At 37.8% G+C, this 18,655-nt stretch overlaps 1 protein-coding gene across 1 annotated transcript in view; it reads left to right on the top strand.

Moving 5' to 3' along the window:
• Positions 1-16,292, top strand: part of plch2b (phospholipase C, eta 2b) — a 36,370-nt gene extending 20,078 nt beyond the window's left edge. The window contains exons 9-19 of the mRNA XM_053226912.1: positions 10,732-10,903; positions 10,987-11,067; positions 12,684-12,764; positions 12,884-12,975; positions 13,070-13,158; positions 13,287-13,472; positions 14,090-14,197; positions 14,273-14,397; positions 14,481-14,565; positions 14,663-14,809; positions 14,947-16,292. Coding sequence (XP_053082887.1) covers positions 10,732-10,903; positions 10,987-11,067; positions 12,684-12,764; positions 12,884-12,975; positions 13,070-13,158; positions 13,287-13,472; positions 14,090-14,197; positions 14,273-14,397; positions 14,481-14,565; positions 14,663-14,809; positions 14,947-15,044 — 1,264 coding nt within the window. The 3' untranslated portion in view covers positions 15,045-16,292. The remainder of the gene's footprint in view (positions 1-10,731; positions 10,904-10,986; positions 11,068-12,683; positions 12,765-12,883; positions 12,976-13,069; positions 13,159-13,286; positions 13,473-14,089; positions 14,198-14,272; positions 14,398-14,480; positions 14,566-14,662; positions 14,810-14,946) is intronic.
• The last annotated feature ends 2,363 nt before the right edge of the window (positions 16,293-18,655 follow it).

Genomic DNA, 18,655 nt, shown 5'->3' with positions numbered 1-18,655 from the left:
GATCTCCTGGGATTTTCACACAGAACAGTCTCTATAGTTTACTCAGAAGGGTGCAATAAAGAAAAACATCCAGTGAGCGGCAGTTTCTGTGGACTGAAACGCATTGTTGCTGAGAGAGGACAATGGAGAATGGCAAGACTGGTTAGAGCAGACAGAAAGGCTACAGTAACTCAAATAACCACTCTGTACAATTGTGGGGAAAAGCATCTCAGAAAGTACAAGTCAAATCTTGAGGCAGATGGGCTACCTCAGGGTTCCACTTCTGTAAGCCAAGAACAGAAAGCTTAGGCTGCAGTGGGCACAGGCTCACCAAAACCAGACAGTTGAAGACTGGAAAAACATAGCCTGGTCTGATGAATCTTGATTTGTGCTGAGGCACACAGATGGTATGGTCAGAATTTGGCACCAACAGCATGAATCCATGGACCCAACCTGCCTTGTGTCAACAGTCCAGGCTGGTGGAGGAAGTGTAATGGTGTGGGGAATGTTTTCTTGGCACACTTTGGACCCGTTAATACCAATCAATCATCATTTGAATGCCACAGTCCATTTGAATATAGTTGCTGACCATGTGCATTTCTTCATGGCCACAATTTACTCATCTTCTAATGGCTACTTCCAGCATGATAAGTCATCTCAAACTGTTTTCATGAACATGACAATGAGTTCAGTGTTCATCAGTGGCCTCCCCAGTGACCGCATCTGAATCCAATAGAACACCTTTGGGATGTGGTAGAACAAGAGATTCGCAGCATGAAAGTGCACCTGAAAAATCTGCAGGAACTGCGTGATGCAATCATGTCAACATGGACCAGAATCTCAAAGAAATGTTTCCAACATCTTGTGGAATCCATGGCTCGATGAATTGAAACTGTTTTGAGACCAAACTGTTTTGAGACCCTACCCAGTATTAGTATAGTGTTCCTAATAAAGTGCTCTATGAGTGTATATGGATAGAACTCCAAATCTGATAATACATTGCTGTTTGACCAGATTGAATAGCATATTTTATATTTGATTAACACATATCCAAACACCTTAATTATTATAGGTGGTGATTGCAATGTTTCATTTAATAATTTTATTAATAGATGGCCCCCTTGTCCTCCTTCAATGCAAGTGACTTACTTTATGCATTCATGGAGCACTTTAACCTCATCGACATATGGAGGGAGAAATTTAACAAAAGGACATACACAGCGGAGTCCAAAAGTCAGAGACCACACTGAAAATCTGGGATTTTTCAATATTCAAGATGTTGCACAATTTCTAGGTCACTGTTTAAATTTAAGGAAAATTTGTGATATTGACCGTGTTAACTCCTTTGTACAAAAGGTCAGATTCTCCACTGATGCATGTGTTCAGATGACACTCAGATGGATTTGAGCTAACATGGATCATCAGGTTTTATACAAACTGGTGGAGTCTGTGTCAGCTTGAGTGAATACTGTCATTAAAGCAAAAAGTGGACATACCAAATACTGAGAAATACTGAAATTCATGTAAATATTTCTAAGATTATACTTTTCACTCAGGGTGGTGCTAATAATATAATTTATAATGAAAAACTTTGTGTTAAATCAAAAAAGAATGGCAAAGCATTTTCAATAGTGGCCTTTGAATTTTGGACCCTACTGTACATGGAAATCAAATCAGGCTCTCTTTATCCCTTCGATTTATTTCAAGGAGAATGAAAGATAAATCCTTTGTTAATATTATTATCATCCACTTGTAACCTCCCTCAGACTAAAAAGGGGTACACAGAATTAAATCTATGGAGGGTTTCCCTGCACCTTCCAATCTGTGACCATCTGACCCATGAATGTAAATGCATTCAAAACAAACACTTTTGACCATACTATATACCATGAACCCAAAATGTATTGATGCGATGTTACAAGAAAGAAAACAATTGCAGACAAACAGTAACAAACCGTACCCCAATATTTACATCTGTAAAGTCACTTAGATTAAGGGCAGTTCAATCCAGTCTGCTTTCCTTCATAGTTTCCATAAGATTGGATCAGCCTTAACAGTATTAACAACAGTCTTTGGTTTGACTTTAGCCTAGTCCTAGTGATAACCCTAGGGAAAGGTTTTCAGGTGAGTTAAAGTAATAGCTCTGGTTGTGGAGGCCCCGAACCTGTCCCAAATCCCCACTGAAAGTCGTTTGAGCTAATAGATCCCTTTAGTGCCATAAAAAGTCTCCTTGCACAAACAAACAGTTAACAATAACTAAATGCAGGGAACAAATAGCCATAAGCATATTAGTTAAGCAAGTTAGCATAGCATTCAAAGACAAATACACAAGGCAGAATGTGCGCTTCAGTTAACTAAATTCATTCACCTTTAGTATCAGCATTAACAAAGCATACATTTAGCATAGCAGGTTGACCTTTAGCACCAACTTAGACTATATCAAACACAACAACATTGTAAAAAACAGAACTAAGAATTGCAAGAATACACCTGAGCATAAAACAATTCAAGTTACCCAGGAAAGGTGATAAAAGGTTTTCAGAGAGCAAGCCTTGAGCACATCTGTAACAAACACCCTCTTCAGCTTCAACAGGAAATCATGCTCTGCTTCTTTTTATGAGTAGAGAGAGTACCCAGTACCTGAGGGTAGATGAATGGAGTACAGTAAAATACAGTAAAATAACATGGGTCTATCTTTAAAGGTCTTTTTATAAAGGTGGGGGTGTGTAACCGTGACAGTTACAGACCCCCACCTTTAAAGAAAGATCCATCCTTGCTGAAATAAGTTTTGATGTTCTCAACATGGATGGTGTCATTTTTTCATGTTCATCACAAAATTTGATATGTAACCTGTGGTTCAGGATTACAGCTGGACCCTACAGCTGGAGTCTTCGCTCACACCCTATCTCCTTGGAAGCTCTCTTGGATTCTCATTTGGTTGTAATATTTGACTTACTTATGTTGGGTCGTCTTCATATTTTCCTGGACCAGATAAATGAGTGCTTGCTGCCTCTGGATCAGTCAATAGGCATCATGGTCAGGGTGTGGAGGTTGGCAAAGAAATCTCTCCAAAGGGCCTTTCAGCTTCCTTCCTAAGGCTATTTCAGCAGGAGTGAAACCTGTGCTTTCCTGCCGAGCTGTATTGATGGCAAATCTGAATTCTGGCAACCACAGAGCCCACAATCAATGTTTATTTCTAGCAAAGAAAGTCATAATGTTCTTAAGAGACCGATTGATCTGCTCTGTGAGGTTAGTTTGGGGATGGTAAGCAGCAGTAAGCTTCTACAACCCTTTGTCTACAGACTATGTGCAGCAGGTGTAATGTAAACTGAGCTCCACAGTCAGAGACAAGGTATGTGGGCATACTTCAGCAAGTGAATATCTCCTTGGTAAGGATGGTAGCAATTTGGGGGGCTTTGTCTGTTCGCAGTGGAAAGAGTTCGCCCCACTTACTGCAGTAGTCAAATATGAGCAGAAAGTGTTCATTTTTCCTGCGACTTTTTGGTAGAGGGCCCATCAGGTCAACACCCAGCATGTAACATGGTTCTAATATTGGAGTAGTAGCAGTAGCATTAGGTCTGATAGTTTTGAGATTCTGGGTTTGTACTTTTGACATACCGCATACACCTTACAATATTACCCCACAACCCTCCTTACAGTAGGCCAATATACCATGTCCAGCAGCCATAGAAGGGTCTTCTTTCTTCCCAGATGACCACTTAGTGGACTCTCATGGGGATACTGTAAGATAGCCTGTCGGTAGGACGATGGAACGATTACTTGCAAAGTATGTCTCTACTGTTTGTTGGGCACTGATCAGAATAATGTTCCATTCTTGTAATTCAAAGTGATTCTGTCTGGTTTTTGCTCTTGACTTTTAGCCTCATTTTTCAGAGGGTCTAAATACTAATCTGCCTCCTGGGGACTAGCGATGTCTGACCAGTCAATTGGGAGTGACAACTGTTGTGTGGCTGTGGCTTGAAAAGAAGCTATAACTACTTTAGGCGGGTTGTAATGGATGTGTGAAAGTGTGTCTAGTACCACATTGCACTTTCCTTTTCTGTGATGTACAATAAAATTGAAACCCTGCAGTCTGATGGCCCACCTGATCAACCTCAAGGATGGCTTTGGATTGTTGAACAGTCATGCAAGCGCAGCATGTTCAGTATAGACATTGCAATGATGGCCCTCCAAATAGACATGCAATTTATCGATGGCCCACATTACAGCCAAGCATTCCTTTTCAGAAGTAGAATAGCTGCATTCAGCCCCTCTCCAGCATCTAGAAGCATATACAATGAATTTTTCTCCCCCATCCACTTCTTGCAACAGCACTGTACCCAGGCCTTGATTGCTTGTATCCATTTGTACCTTTTAGAAAGGTCTGGTGGTACCAAACCTGGGGATGATGTCAGCACTTGTTTGATGTCAGTAAATGCAACTTTGAAATTATCAGTCCACATCTATGTTTTTTTTCCACTGTATTCAGTGCTGAAGCTTTGTTAGCAAAATGTGGTATACTGATAAATGGTAACAGCCAGCCATCCCTAAGAATCATTCTACCTCCTTGAGGGAGCGAGGTTTAGGGAAATCTCTGATGGGCTGCCACCTTACTTGGCTCTGTCTGAATGCCATTGGCTATGGCATAACCTGAGAATGGACCTCTGTAGCAGGTTGCATTTCTGAAGATTCAGGGTAAGACTGGTTTGATGCAGAAGCTGGAGGATTTCATGTAAGTGACCCAGATGTTGTTCTATAGAGTTGAAATAAATGACAGTATCATTGATGTAAACAATGCAACATTTGCCTTTGATATTTGAAAAGACGCCCTCCGTAAGTCTCTAGAAAGTCAAGACCCAGAGTGACAGGAAATGCAAAGAATCACTGATGGAATTCTTGGCCATGTATTAGACATCTCAACTCCACTTTTCCTTTGGCCTCTTGAAGACCATTCAGCAAGAGGAAGGCCTGCCCTTCACTGGACCTCCACTGTTCTCTTTCCTTACTGACCTTGTCCCATCGGGCTTCTCGGATCAGTAAATAGAAGCTGCCAGCTGCCACACTCCATTCCCTCACCTCCAGTGAAAAAATAAGTGATTTGGCTGGCAACTGTTACACCCTTACTGCTCATAGTGCAATTTTCATTAAATTATTATTTACTTAGGAATATTCTTGTAGAGCTACAGTGGATATAAAAAGTCTACACACCCCTGTTAAAAGGTTTTTGTGATGTAAAAATAACTAAGTTAACCCATGTCAGAAACTTTATTGTGAAATCACAAAATATAAAAATCAAGTGACAGACAACCAGAAATGTTTTAGGGGAAAAAAAAGAAAAACAAATACCTTCCAGCTTGCATAAGTGTGCATACCCATTTATAATTAGGAATGTGGCAGTGTTCAAAATCAACCAGTCACGTTCAAACTCAAGAGGCTCCCAAGAGGCCTACAGCAACATTATAAGAATTGCAACAATTTCTGGCAAGGATTGGTTGCCCCCTACATTTGACCACAATCTCTCAAATTCTTCATATGTCTGGGTTACAGGGTAGGGTAGCAAGAAGGAAGCCTTTTAAAAAAAATCCAAGCCTGGCTAAAGTTTGCAAAAAAAAATACATCCAATCTCCAAAAACCATGTGGAATAATGTGTTATGGTCTGATGAGACCAAAGTTGAACTTTTGGTCATAATAACAAAAGACGTTTGGCACAAAAAAAAAAAATTAATTAAAAAAAAAAACAGCACATCACTAGAAGAACACAATCCCCACAGTGAAGCATGGAAGCGGCATCATCATGCTTTGGGGCTGCTTTTCTTCAGCTGGAGCAGAGTAGAGGGAGTAATGAATAGCTCCAAATACCAGTAAATGTTGGCGCAAAACCTTAAGGCATCTGCTAAAACACTTAAGATGAAGAGAAATTTCAAGTTTCAGCATGACAGCAACCCGAAACACATCCCCAAATCAATAAATCTTGTTTGGCTTCACCAAAACAAGATCAAGGTTTTGGAATGGCCCAGCCAGAGTCCAGATCTAAATCCAATCGAAAATCTGTGGGATGACCCGAAGAAGAGAAGATGTTACAATTCTTTTGCAAGGAAGAATGGCATAGTATTGCTAACTCAGGATTTGCCACACTGTTTGACTCTTACCCAAAAAGATTGAATGTCATGATAAAATCTAAAAGTGCTTCAACTGAGTATTAGTTTAGGGGTGTTCACGCTTATCCAAACAGTTTACAGTTGTACTTTTTTTTTTTTTTCATTTTTCCCCTAAAATGTTTCTTATTGTTTAATTTATAGGTTGCAATTTCACAATAAAGGTAGAAAAAGGTTGTGACATCATAAACTTTTATATCCACTGTACATTCTGAATAACAATTATCTTCAAATGCTACATACTTTAATTTCACATTGATTTAAAGCTTGCACAAAAAATTATTTCTGCCTTAATTGGGAACTTTAAAAATATGACATTGGATTTTTTTTTTTTCTTCAAAGATATGGAAGCATTATGTCTACCAAAAAAAGCCCAAAGAACAGGAGGTTATTTCTAAAATTTCTGCAATTTCTGAAAAACCCAGACTGTTTATCTGACCAGGTAGAGTCTGAAATGTATTCTTTATAATGCAAACTATATTAAATGTACAGAGATAGGGCTAAAGGGTCATTCATTAGGTCCAGGAAAAATGGTTAGAGTGTGGAGAACAGAACTCAATATATTTTTTCAGGCTTACAAATCTATTCACAAATTAAAATGAGTAAAGTTACTACTGACATCCACAAAGAAATCTAATATGGTACTAGCTTCTACAAATATCTGTATCCTTCATATTTCAGTAATCAAGCTGCCTTTTTCTGTTTTGATTCATTACCCAACTGCTAAAAAAATGAATGAAGCAGACAAAATACTTTGTGACCAAACTATCACTTTGCGAGAAGTATCAAAGGTTATCTCGTCTTAAAACTAACAAATCTCCAGGCGTGGATGGAATAATCTCTGAATTTTATTTAAACATATTTCAAATAATATTATATTAGTTTTAGATATTATAGATTATGCAGAGTTGATTACAGATAATTTTATTTTATTCTGGGATTTTTACAAAGACTTTGAATCAGTTGAACACAATTTTCTGGCAGATGATACCAGGCTCTTTCTGCATTTTTTTTTTCACAATTTCTTTAGCTATTGATGTTTTAAATGTATTTTCTAAAGCCTCTGGTATGTTTCTTAATATCAGCAAGTGTGACCCCTTGTGATTGAAGACTGCAATTGTTTAACTATTTACAATATTGCTGTTAAAGATGAGAGAAACTACCTCAGCATCATAATTTCCAAAAATGAATAAAGTAGATGCGCAGATAATTTCATCCCAATTATTGGGAAAACTAGAAACTACTGACCAAATATTGTTCAACTTTTTGTGGAAAAATAAGAATAATTACATTAGATTTTTTAAAATAATTTTTTTCTGAAATCTTAACAATACACTTAAAATCAATTGACTCATACCGTACTTAAAAAACACACTTCAATATAAAATTTGATTTCATATCATGTATTTACAAATTTAGGTGGTTTAAACCTCCTATTATACTGTAATTATAACCCTGATAAAATTACAATCAAACTATTCTCATTTCATAGACAGTGCTTATTATCATAGGCTTTGATCTACAAATATAACTTTTCTCACCATAGTTATATAATCTGGCACAATAGAGACATTTTCTAAATGAATAAGCCACTGTATTTTGAGAATTGGGTTAAGTGTAATATTATTTTAGTTAAACATTTTTGGTTACAATGAGTTTATATCACACTATTGCATTCCAATAACTACTAAAAAATTTAGCACTGCTTTTGGAAATCCTGCTTTTCCAAAATCCTGTAGAATCTTCCGTTGGTAAATTGATTCGCTTTTGTAAATTGTTGGCTTCGCTCCCTCTTTTTCTTCCTCTAATAACAAAAAGATCCATACCCTCTTTCAAAATCAAATAGTCCCTCATCCAAATGTACAACATTGGAATACTGATCAGAAGGTCGTGAGTTCAAATCCCAGCACCGCCAAGCTGCCACTGCTAGGCCCTTGAGCAAGGCCCTTAATCCTCAACTGCTCTCTTGTATAAAAAAAAAAAAGAGAGATAAAATGTAAGTTGCCCTTGATAAGGATGTCTTCCAAATGCCGTAAATGTATAATAAAAAAAATCTATGGAAACAAAATAATTTTAACTTCTATGTTTTTCCCTGACATTTCCTTTAAGTTTGAAAATATAATTTTTGATTGTACTATCTATAAGAATGAGAACTCTAATTTTAACATTAACATGCTAAATATTATATACGTAAAATCAAAATTTAGCAAAAACAAGCCTGATTTTAATTCATTTGTACTCAGTGTTAAATTGTATATTAATAATATTTTAAACTGTGAAAACAAGAATGCTATCAAAAAATTTCTTTGCTGATGATGTATGAGAGTTGAGTTGTAGAACCTATGTAGTGCACCAGATGGCTACTAGAATGTCATTTGAGATACAACCACAGAAAAAGATCAACTCTACTAAGTGCCTGATCAAAATTTATAATGATATACAAGTAATAGTAATTTTGTTTCTATCAATTAATCAATTAAAATCATCTGATAATTCAATTTTATTTGTATAGCGCTTTTAACAGTGAACATTCTCACAAAGCAGCTTTACAGAACTATATAAATTCTGGATAAATTTATCCATAATGAGCAAGCCAGAGGCGATAATAGCAAGGAAAAACTCCCTGAGATGATATGAGGAAGAAACCTTGAGAGGAAGGTTTCAGAAGGGAGTAGTATACACTAATATACACATATCACAAATAAAGCTATTACTAACAACAAAGGAAGAATGTCTAAACATCCTGCACTCAACAAACTGAACAAGCTGAATGTTTGCCATGTTGAATGTTAAACGTACCTTAGTGAAAGATTTGTTGAGATTATTTTAGACAGATCTTACGTCACTACTAGAGAAGGCTTTCCACTAGATTTTGGAACATTGCTGTGGGGATTTGTGCCCATTCAGCTACAAGAGCATTAGAGAGGACAGGCACTGATGTCGGGCAAGGAGGCCTGGCACACAGTCAGAGTTCCAATTTATCTTGAAGGTGTTCAGTGGGGTTCAAGTCAGGGCTCTGTGCAGGCCACTTCAGTTCTTCCACACCAACCTTGGTAAGCCATGTCATAGACCTCACTTTGTGCGCAGGGGCACTGTCATACTGGATCAGGTTTGGGCTAGGCCCTTTAGTTCCAGGGAAGGGAACTCTTAATGCTACAGTATATGAAGAGAGACAATTGTGTGCTTCCAACTTTGTGGCAACAATTTGGGGAAGGCCCACATATGGGTGTGATGATAATGTGTCGAATGCTATCTCAGAGTGGAAGTACAGCCTTATTAATTAATTATATATGTATAATTTGGGCAAGTTGATTTTACCATTAACAGAAAAAGATTTTAGAGCTTTGAGTCATAACTGAGTGAGCTGCTATTTGGTAGCTAGCTGACTAATCCGTAATGTTAATCAGCCTTACCAACCTACTTCAAGTGTTCGCTAAGGTCATATAGTCAATAATAAATTGTTATGAAATTTAGCCAATATTAGCTGACTTAGTTTATGCCATCATTTTGGTCACTCACATTGGATGGCTAGGTATAATATCTGTACTGAGCTAGCTTAGATATCGACATGAGCAACATACTGGAACAACTGCAAAGAACACCCCACTGAGGTTCTGTCAGAACAGTTTACAACAGAACAAGGGCTTTGGTTTTTCTATAGAACTGTCAAGAGCTTCAGGTGCACGAAAGTGCATGTGCGTTCATGAGACTTGACTGTCATGTCCAAACGGTCAATCACTTCATCAGCTATGCCCTTTTATTTATCATCCAATAGCTCCTATAAATTGTATTTATCATAAAGAAAAATATTGGGAGAGATATTGGAGGTTCAAGGTCAACTGAACTTCTAAAAACGACAGAACACTATTCCTCAAAATAAATTGTGGAGGTGTAACTAAAAATGTAAGTTTGACATGTTTTTCATTCACTAACATGGGAATGAAAGGTTATTGTACTGCAGCCAGCCACTAGAGGGCCTCAGAGACATTTTGGCTTCACTTTTAATCCCTTCTTGCCACGTCCACCCATATAAATACAGTCACTGGTTGTTCTTCAGTAGTTAATGACGATGTGGAACAGTATTACATGTAGTAATTTATTACTAATTATTGAAACCTTAGTGTTTTGTTATTTAAAAGTAAGTTATTTACAGCAAGTATGTTAATGGAGACTATGTGTTGGTCATTGCTACATTATAGCCTTGTACTTTTGTAGGATATCATTGTCCATTTCTTTCTTTAGACCTAGACTGTTCCAATAAAAACAAGACACCAATCTGAAGAGACCGCTCATAAAATAAAGACACTGATGTACTGGAATTGGTTGATGTATATTAGGTAGTAGATCTCCAGGAGGAAGGTAAAGCTTAGCTATTGGGAATTAATGTTCACCAGCAATGAATCTCATAGTAGCAAATAAAACTTATAGTAACATATACACAGAAGAATTAACTAGTGGTTCTTAGTAGTTAATACTTAAAGTGTTAATGAAGAACTGCTCATTCCTACTTAGTTCCTGCATAGTTTTCTATGAGAACATTATTGTAAAGTGTTACTGGATGACCATTACTGATGTAATGGAACTGTTTCTATTGCAGATACCCTGTGATATTATCCATAGAGAATCATTGCACTGTGCCTCAGCAGAAAAAGATGGCTCAGTATCTCATTGAAGTGCTGCAGGACAAGCTGGACTTGTCAAACATTAATGTGAATGAAATGCAACAACTTCCTTCACCTGAGGTCCTCAAAGGGAAAATTCTTGTCAAGGTAGGATTAAGGTGTGTGACATAAGAAATAAAAGCATAGAGAAGAAGAGGTTGCCAGGCTATGCTATTTCCATGCTATTTCAGGGTAAGAAGCTGCCCTCCAATATTGATGCTAATGCCGAAGAGGGGGATGTGTCTGTGTCTGATGAAGACAGCAGAGATGAGGTGGAACAGATAAACAGATACACACACACATATTTTATATATATATGTGATATATATATATACACAGTTAGGTCCAGAAGTATTTGGACAGTGACAGAGTTTTTGTGATTTTGCCTTTATACACCACCACAATGGATTTGAAAATAAAACAATCAAGATGTGATTGAAGTGTAGACTTTCAGCTTTATTTTAAGAGGTTCCACAAAAATATGGCATTTACCATTTACGAATTACAGCCATTTTCAACAAAGTACCTCCATTTTCAGCGGCCCAAAGGTATTTGGACAAAGTGACATGATTTTAAATATAACCATAGTTTGAATACTGGGATGAAAATCCTTTGCAGTCAATGACTGCCTGAAGTCTGGAGCCCATGGACGTCATCAAATTCTGAGTTTCCTCCCTGGAGATGCTTTGCCAGGCCTTCACTGCAGCCACCTTCAGTTGCTGACTGTTTGTGGGTGTTTCTGCCTTCAGTCTTGTCTTCAGTAAGTGAAAAGCATGCTCTACTGGGTTGGGATCAGGTGACTGACTTGGCCATTGAAGAATATTCCAATTCTTTGCCTTCAAAATGTCTTGAGTTGCTTTCGCAGTATGTTTAGGGTCATTATCCACCTGCACTGTGAAGCGGCATCCTGTCACTTTTGTAGCATTTGGCTGAATGTGAGCAGAGAGTATAGCCCTATACACCTCAGAATTTATTTTATGTTTTCATCTAGCTACTTCTGTCAGCAGTCACATCATCAATAAACACCAGTGAGCCCGTTCCATTGGCAGCCATACATGACCATGCCATAACACTGCCTCCACCATGTTTGACATATAATGTGGTATACTTTGGATCGTGAGCTGTTCCTTTCATTCGCCATACTTTTCTCTTCCATTCATTCTGATACAAGTTAATCTTGGTTTCATCAGTTCAAAGAATATTATTCCAGAACATGGGAGGCTTTTTTTTTTTTTTTAGATGTTTTCTGGCAAAGTCTAATCTGACTTTCCTGTTCTTGAATGTTCCCAGTGGTTTGCACCTTGTAAACCCTCTGTATTAATGAAGGCGTCTCTTGATTGTAGATTTCGACAATGATACACCTACCTTCTCCAGAGTGTTCTTGACTCCTGTTGATGTTGTGAAGGGGTTTGTCTTCACCAAGGAAAGGATTCTGCGATCATCCATTTTAGTTGTCTTCTGTGGTCTTCCAGGCCGAAAGTTATTGGCTGATAGACTCACAGTTATTGGCTGATAACTGTGTGAATTTACTCATTTTAAATTTAAATTTACACCCAGTGAAAAGTACATAATTGAGGTCCAATATCATCTTTGAGATTTTATTTGTTATTTTATTCTGCTAAGGTTCATTGGATTGTTTGCTTCTAAAAAGGGTTCAATTTGAAACATATTTTCTATTAGGGATTATACCACTCTGTTGTAGGGTTCTACACAGAATTGTTAAGGGTTTCCACAGAGGGACAACCAAAGAACACATAATGGGTCACAGCATGTTAGGGTTTCATAATTGCTTTTCAAATGCATAACCCTGCCATCTCTAATCATACAGTGACACAGTGACTAGTCATTTATCTTTACTATGCTGCACAAATTGTGTTCTATATTACAGGGTAGTGCTAGAGAAGAAGACACTGGTGAGGAATTAAAGAAACACTTGAGGAAATCTTTCATGGGCAGCTTCAGATGCAAGGTCAGTCTCCTCACTCTCTGAGATTTAGATTCCTTCTCATACCCTTATCTAATGAATAAATTAAACCCAAAACTGCAGCCTTGAAACCCAATGCCAGTGTCTGACAATTGCCCTTCCAGAAACAAAAATGTATGAAATTGGAAGAGAGTGACTCGGACACAGATGAGGATATTCCCAAATATAATCAAAACAAAGTTATCAACTATGGCAAGTGAGTAGATAGACAATCAACTCAGAAATAGTCTGAACACTTCTTGAATTATATCAGATAGCAGTTAATTTTGTGTGTTCATGAAACAATGGAGACGGAGGAAAACAATGAGGCTTGCTCGGGCCCTCTCAGACCTGGTGAAATACACAAAATCAGTGCAAGTCCATGATATTGAAACTCAAGGTGAGAGCAGAAAGATTCTACTGTAGAATAATTCTGCAGCTTTTTTTCTGTGGAAATATACTGCTAGAACTATTTCATTTGTATCAGCATCATATTTGAACCTTAAAAATGTAATTTGTGTATAACAGCATATTTGTCCAGCTGGCAAGTGTCATCCTTAAATGAAAGCATAGCCAACCAGATCATGGAGTTTAAGCCAGGCCAGTTAGTATGTTTCAACCAGCGGCAACTTCTCCGCATCTATCCTTCTAACTACCGCATTGACTCCAGCAACTTCAACCCTCAGCCATTCTGGAACACAGGATGCCATTTGGGTATGATTGTAGCTTTGAGCAAAAGCACAATATGTACACATTTTGTTTTTTGTTTAGATTTTTAGATTGTTCATTGCATAATTTATTGCAAATTATGTTTTTTAATTTACTATATAATTATCAATAATACACTATATAGCCAAAGGTTTTTGGACACTTTACCATCACACTCATATGTGGGCCGTCCCCAAACTGTTGCCACAAAGTTGGAAGCACACAATTGTATAGGATGTCTTTGTATGCTTTAACATTACAATTTCCCTTCACTGGAACTAAACTCAAACATGTTCCAGCATGACAATGCCCCTGTGCATTCTCTTGTGGCTGAATGGCAGATCCCCATAGCCATGTTAAAAAATATAGTGGAAAGCCTTCCCAGAAGAGTGGCAATTATTATAAGAGAAATAGAAGGGACTAAGTGTGCAATGGGATGTTCAAAAAGCACATATGGGTGTGATGGTCAGGTGTCCACAAACTTCTGGCCATATAGTGTATCTAGTATAACTGATATTAGATTGGAAACTCTTAATAATCCTCTATATTAAATTCTAATCTGTTGAAGTCATGTATACTGCAATTTGATCTGTCTTTAAAAAAGCCTTGTTCTGATTTTTCAGTCGCACTTAACTACCAAACAGAAAGCCGCATGCTGCAACTTAACAGAGCCAAATTTGCTGCCAATGGAAATTGTGGATATGTACTGAAACCTAAATGCATGTGGAGAGGTGAGCATCAAGTTTCATTTATTCCTATTTAGATTTTGGAAAATATATTGTTTGTGTAATAGTAAATGCTTTCAGGTGCCTTTAACCCAATGCTGAGTGACCCATTACCTGAACACAGAAAAACCCAGTTAGTGCTGAAAATAATTAGTGGCCAGCAGCTACCAAAACCAAAATACTTCATCTTAGGGGACAGAAGAGAGGTACGTTAACACAATAAACTGGCGTATGACAAACTGAATATTTGCTAATCTCAGCCATAGCTGACAAATTTTGTTACCTGCAGATCATAGATCCCTTTGTTGAAGTTGAGATTATTGGTCTGCCTGTTGATTGCCAAAAGAAGCAAACAAGGATAATAGAGGACAATGGTACATACTGGAAAAAGCTCACTGAATTTGTGTATCATCATAATGTTAATTAATTATTCAAGATTATATGAATTTAACATTCCTGTTTCATTAACAGGTTTCAACCCCATGTGGGAGGAGACCTTGGTGTTTATCCTCCAAATGCCTAAAATTGCTCTTGTGCGCTTTATGGTTTGGAATGCCAATCCAATCTGGCGAGACTTCATCGGGCAAAGAACAATAGCTTTTATGAGCATTATGCCTGGTACTTTGCTTATAATGATACTGAAGACAGGGAATAGTTCTCATTTTTAATAAATTATATTTAGAATGCAGAACCAAATGACTGGGTTCTCCCTGCAGAAAAACTTGAGTATAAATGATCTTACTAATTCTGTGCAGGATATCGTCATGTCTATTTAGAGGGTATGGAGGAGGCATCAATCTTTGTTCATGTTGCTATCAATGCCATCACTGAAAAGGTGGGTGTTAGCATTTAGTCAAACTCAACCTTCACCATCTCCTGTGTTCCCTGTTTTTGTCATTTAGAGGTTTTGACATCAATATATTAATGCACTAAGAAGAAAATCATAGGTGCCACAACTCCAGTCCAGAAGACCCTTACTGTTATGAGCAGACATGTTCTACACAACCAAAGTGAATCATCTCCCTAAGAATCACCACTGAAGAGTAGTCGATCATATGGCAACTCAAGACAAGGCTCTTCTTCTCTAACAACCCCTTGTCATAACTTCTGAACAGATGTAGCATTGAAATAGTCTCTAATCCTAAACCATGGTCACTCTGTTTCACAGGAAAATTCTGTAACTAATAATCAAAACCTTCCTGACACTAACTCCAGCAGTCAAGACAGTCTGGACAGCTTTGACATGAGCTCCCTTTCTACTTCTCCCTGTCTACTTCTTTGCATGACCAACAGCAGTTGAACACTGTGAGTTCGCATCAGAGAGAGATGAATGCACTGTTTGAACCAAAGATGATTGAGCTTCATTGTCACTATCTCTGTGGAAAGTCTTATATTTTTACTACCACTACACATGCTTGTACATTAGTATATTGATGTATTAGTATATTTTAGAACAAGTAAGTTTGCTCTATTTGTATAGTTTTAAAATGGATTAGACACATTATTTTATGTGGTATATCGATGGTCCATATTGTATGTATTTGTGTTTTAGATCACTCAACATTATTGAAAAATGTACAGAAGGTGAAGGAGTGGACTTACCGACTGATCCAAATGGTTGAAGTGATTATTATGTTTAATTGAAACGGTATACCATCCTTACATCATCCACTGCCGCTATTAATGTAAAGTTCAGTATGTAACTAATTCTGCTTAGAGTGGAAGCAGTGATACTGTAAATCAGTATATGAAATAACGTTAGTTTAATACTTTGTTAATTTATGCTTATTTACTTCATTATACAACAATGTGCATGACCCTCAGCCTCACTGGTCTTTACGTAATATTCTATAATATGTAAGTGTGCAGATATACTGATTTTAATTATATTATTTAAAGTAGAGTCTTTTAGCTACAGTATATGTTGTTACAATTGTTCTGTGCTTTAATTAATTCTACCTGATTTTTATTGTATCTCACTTTTAAAATGTCCAATGCCAACTTTTAACTGTATATGGTCACTTTTGACAAACACTTCTATGAAATGGTTTGAAACATATGCAATACTATACTAGTACTGCCAATAGAAGGCTGAAGTTCATGAACAAACTTTGATGTTGGCTTGACAGAGCCCACTAAACACAGTAAAAGAGTTAAACAATATTACAGTGTTTTGTTCTCACCGATTTTATAATTTTAATACAATTAAATGTTTAAATGTTAAAAGGCTAAAAGTTTATAGTATGGAAAGGTTAAAATGTTAAAAACGTTGAAACACGTTTAAGAGTTAAAGGGTTAAAATGCTAAAATGCTGCTATGATATACCATGTGGATGCCTAGGTGTTGCTAGGTGGTTGCTATGCTATCCCAGCTGGTTGCTAGGGTCTTGCTAATTGGTTGCTATGAACAGTTGAGCATGTAAAGGTTAAAAGGCTAGTTTAAAGCACTAAAATATTAAAATGTGTTAGCTAGCATATTGAAGTTGGTTGCTAGGGTATAGTTATGTGTTGCTAAAGAAACTCAACTGGTTGCTACTGTAGGGTGTTGCTAGGTGGCTGTTATGGGGTTCCAGGTGGATGCTATAGTGTTCTAGGAGGTTTCAATATGATCCTAGTTGGTTGCAAGGCTGTAGCTAGTCGGTTGATAAGTAAACTGAGTTCTCTAGTTTTGTCTCCCCATTCTCAAACTATGTGGCTTCTCTGACTTCCTCATAGATTGAAACAAATCACCCTCACACTGATCTCTGTCACCTGATTCTTATCAGAAACTGAAAAAATGCACAAAATTATTGACATTTATAGTCCTAAAGAATCATACATGTTGTATTAACATTGCTGAAACTATAAAAACAGAATATCTAAAACAAGGTTAACTAGATAGATTTAAACCTATAAGAGTATGAACTGTCACAAACGAAGCTAGCTAGTTTGTTATCTTGAGAAACCTTGCCCTCAAAATTGTCGAAACATACAATATAAAGCCCTTCTCCTTCTTACTAGAGGGAGTGACAGATGCCAACCTCACAATGCGATTGACATCATTCACAGTAATCCGTGGAAGATCTTGCAAGCAACGAGTGTAAAATGCCATGCTGACAGAGCTCATTGAAATTGTGATTCCACTTATTCTGGGTCCTGCTACTTATTTCTCAATGAGTGTGTATGGGGAAGTTTGAAGAAGTGAATTTCACATGACGTGTATGTGGGAATGGCAAGAAAAGTAACCTTACACATCTCCCGAGAATTTCGAGCGATTTGAAGTATGATCCGTGTCTGTGAGTCAAACGGTGCGGGACTAGTTCTATTTCATAGTTCCAGACCGCCAGAAACGGTTAAACATAGTGGAAGGTGGTCATGCACTCGCGCATGATACGAGAATCTCGTATGGATTCAGTAACACGTGCCCTTGACCAATGACGTATCAGAGTCCATATAAGCTTCCGTTTACGTCATGGTCTGTCTCTTTGTCATTCTCGTGGAGAAATCTCGTTTAATTTGGGCTGGCATTAGCTCCCCATTACAACTGTGTCTCGACACATTTAAAACTTTAAAACTTTAAATCTTAAAAACTAAAAGGTACTGATACATCGCTGGATTTGTACACGATCCCCGCTGGGGTTCAAGCATGGATTTGTCTGACTAAGGACCCATTGGTTATCCAGGGTATCATGTCAGTGGAATGTCCAATAATATTCAGGTGAGTAATATAGAGCTCATTGGTTATCCAGGGCACTGATCGTCATTTAGCAGCATTTGTTGTGCTTGAGTCTAAGAATGCTCATTGGTTTCCAGAGTGTTTGGTGACTGTTCGTAGGTGACAAGCTTGTTAGCTAAGCATCCCCTTTGAGTGCTTTTACCCCATTGGCTGACCAAGGGTCTCAGTTTATTATTATTAAAAATATGGCTGCGTGCTCTGTCTGTTCTGGGCCTATGGATTTAATGGATGCTCACACCCATTGCCCTACCTGTTTGGGTATTGACCACCTCAGGGAGGCTCTAACAAATCCTTGTCCTGAGTGTAGTGTTATGCCCATGGAAGTGAGACAACAATGACTCGCAGGAGTGGACCCTGAATTTCGAGGGTTTTCTCCTCAAAATTCTTTCTCAGTTCGACTATGCAGCAGCAAGCGGTCAGTAGGAAGGGCTGAGGGACCTCCAAAGGAGAAACATGTATCTTCAGTTGTCCTTGCTCACCAAGTGGTTGAGCTTACAAGTACAGTCCAGAACCTCCAGGCTTTACTGGCGGGTTCTGTCCCTGCCTCCAGTAAAGAAGCTGATGAGGGTAGGGGGACAGGTATGTCTGCTCCCAGTTACCTCTCCATGAACCATCAGTTAGTTTCTCTCAAGAGGATCTAGATACTGTCCCACTAGCTGCTTCGGATTCCTTGGTTGAGCCTGAACAAGGCCACTATTCCTTATTGAAGGATATGTCATCTCCATTGTCCCAGTCTCAGTGGTCCCATAG

This window comes from Pangasianodon hypophthalmus, chromosome 20, assembly GCF_027358585.1.
Source record: "Pangasianodon hypophthalmus isolate fPanHyp1 chromosome 20, fPanHyp1.pri, whole genome shotgun sequence".
In the NCBI taxonomy this organism is placed as follows: Eukaryota; Metazoa; Chordata; class Actinopteri; order Siluriformes; family Pangasiidae; genus Pangasianodon; species Pangasianodon hypophthalmus.
Note: the sequence above shows the minus strand (reverse complement) of the source record. Positions and strands in the feature narration are given on the sequence as shown.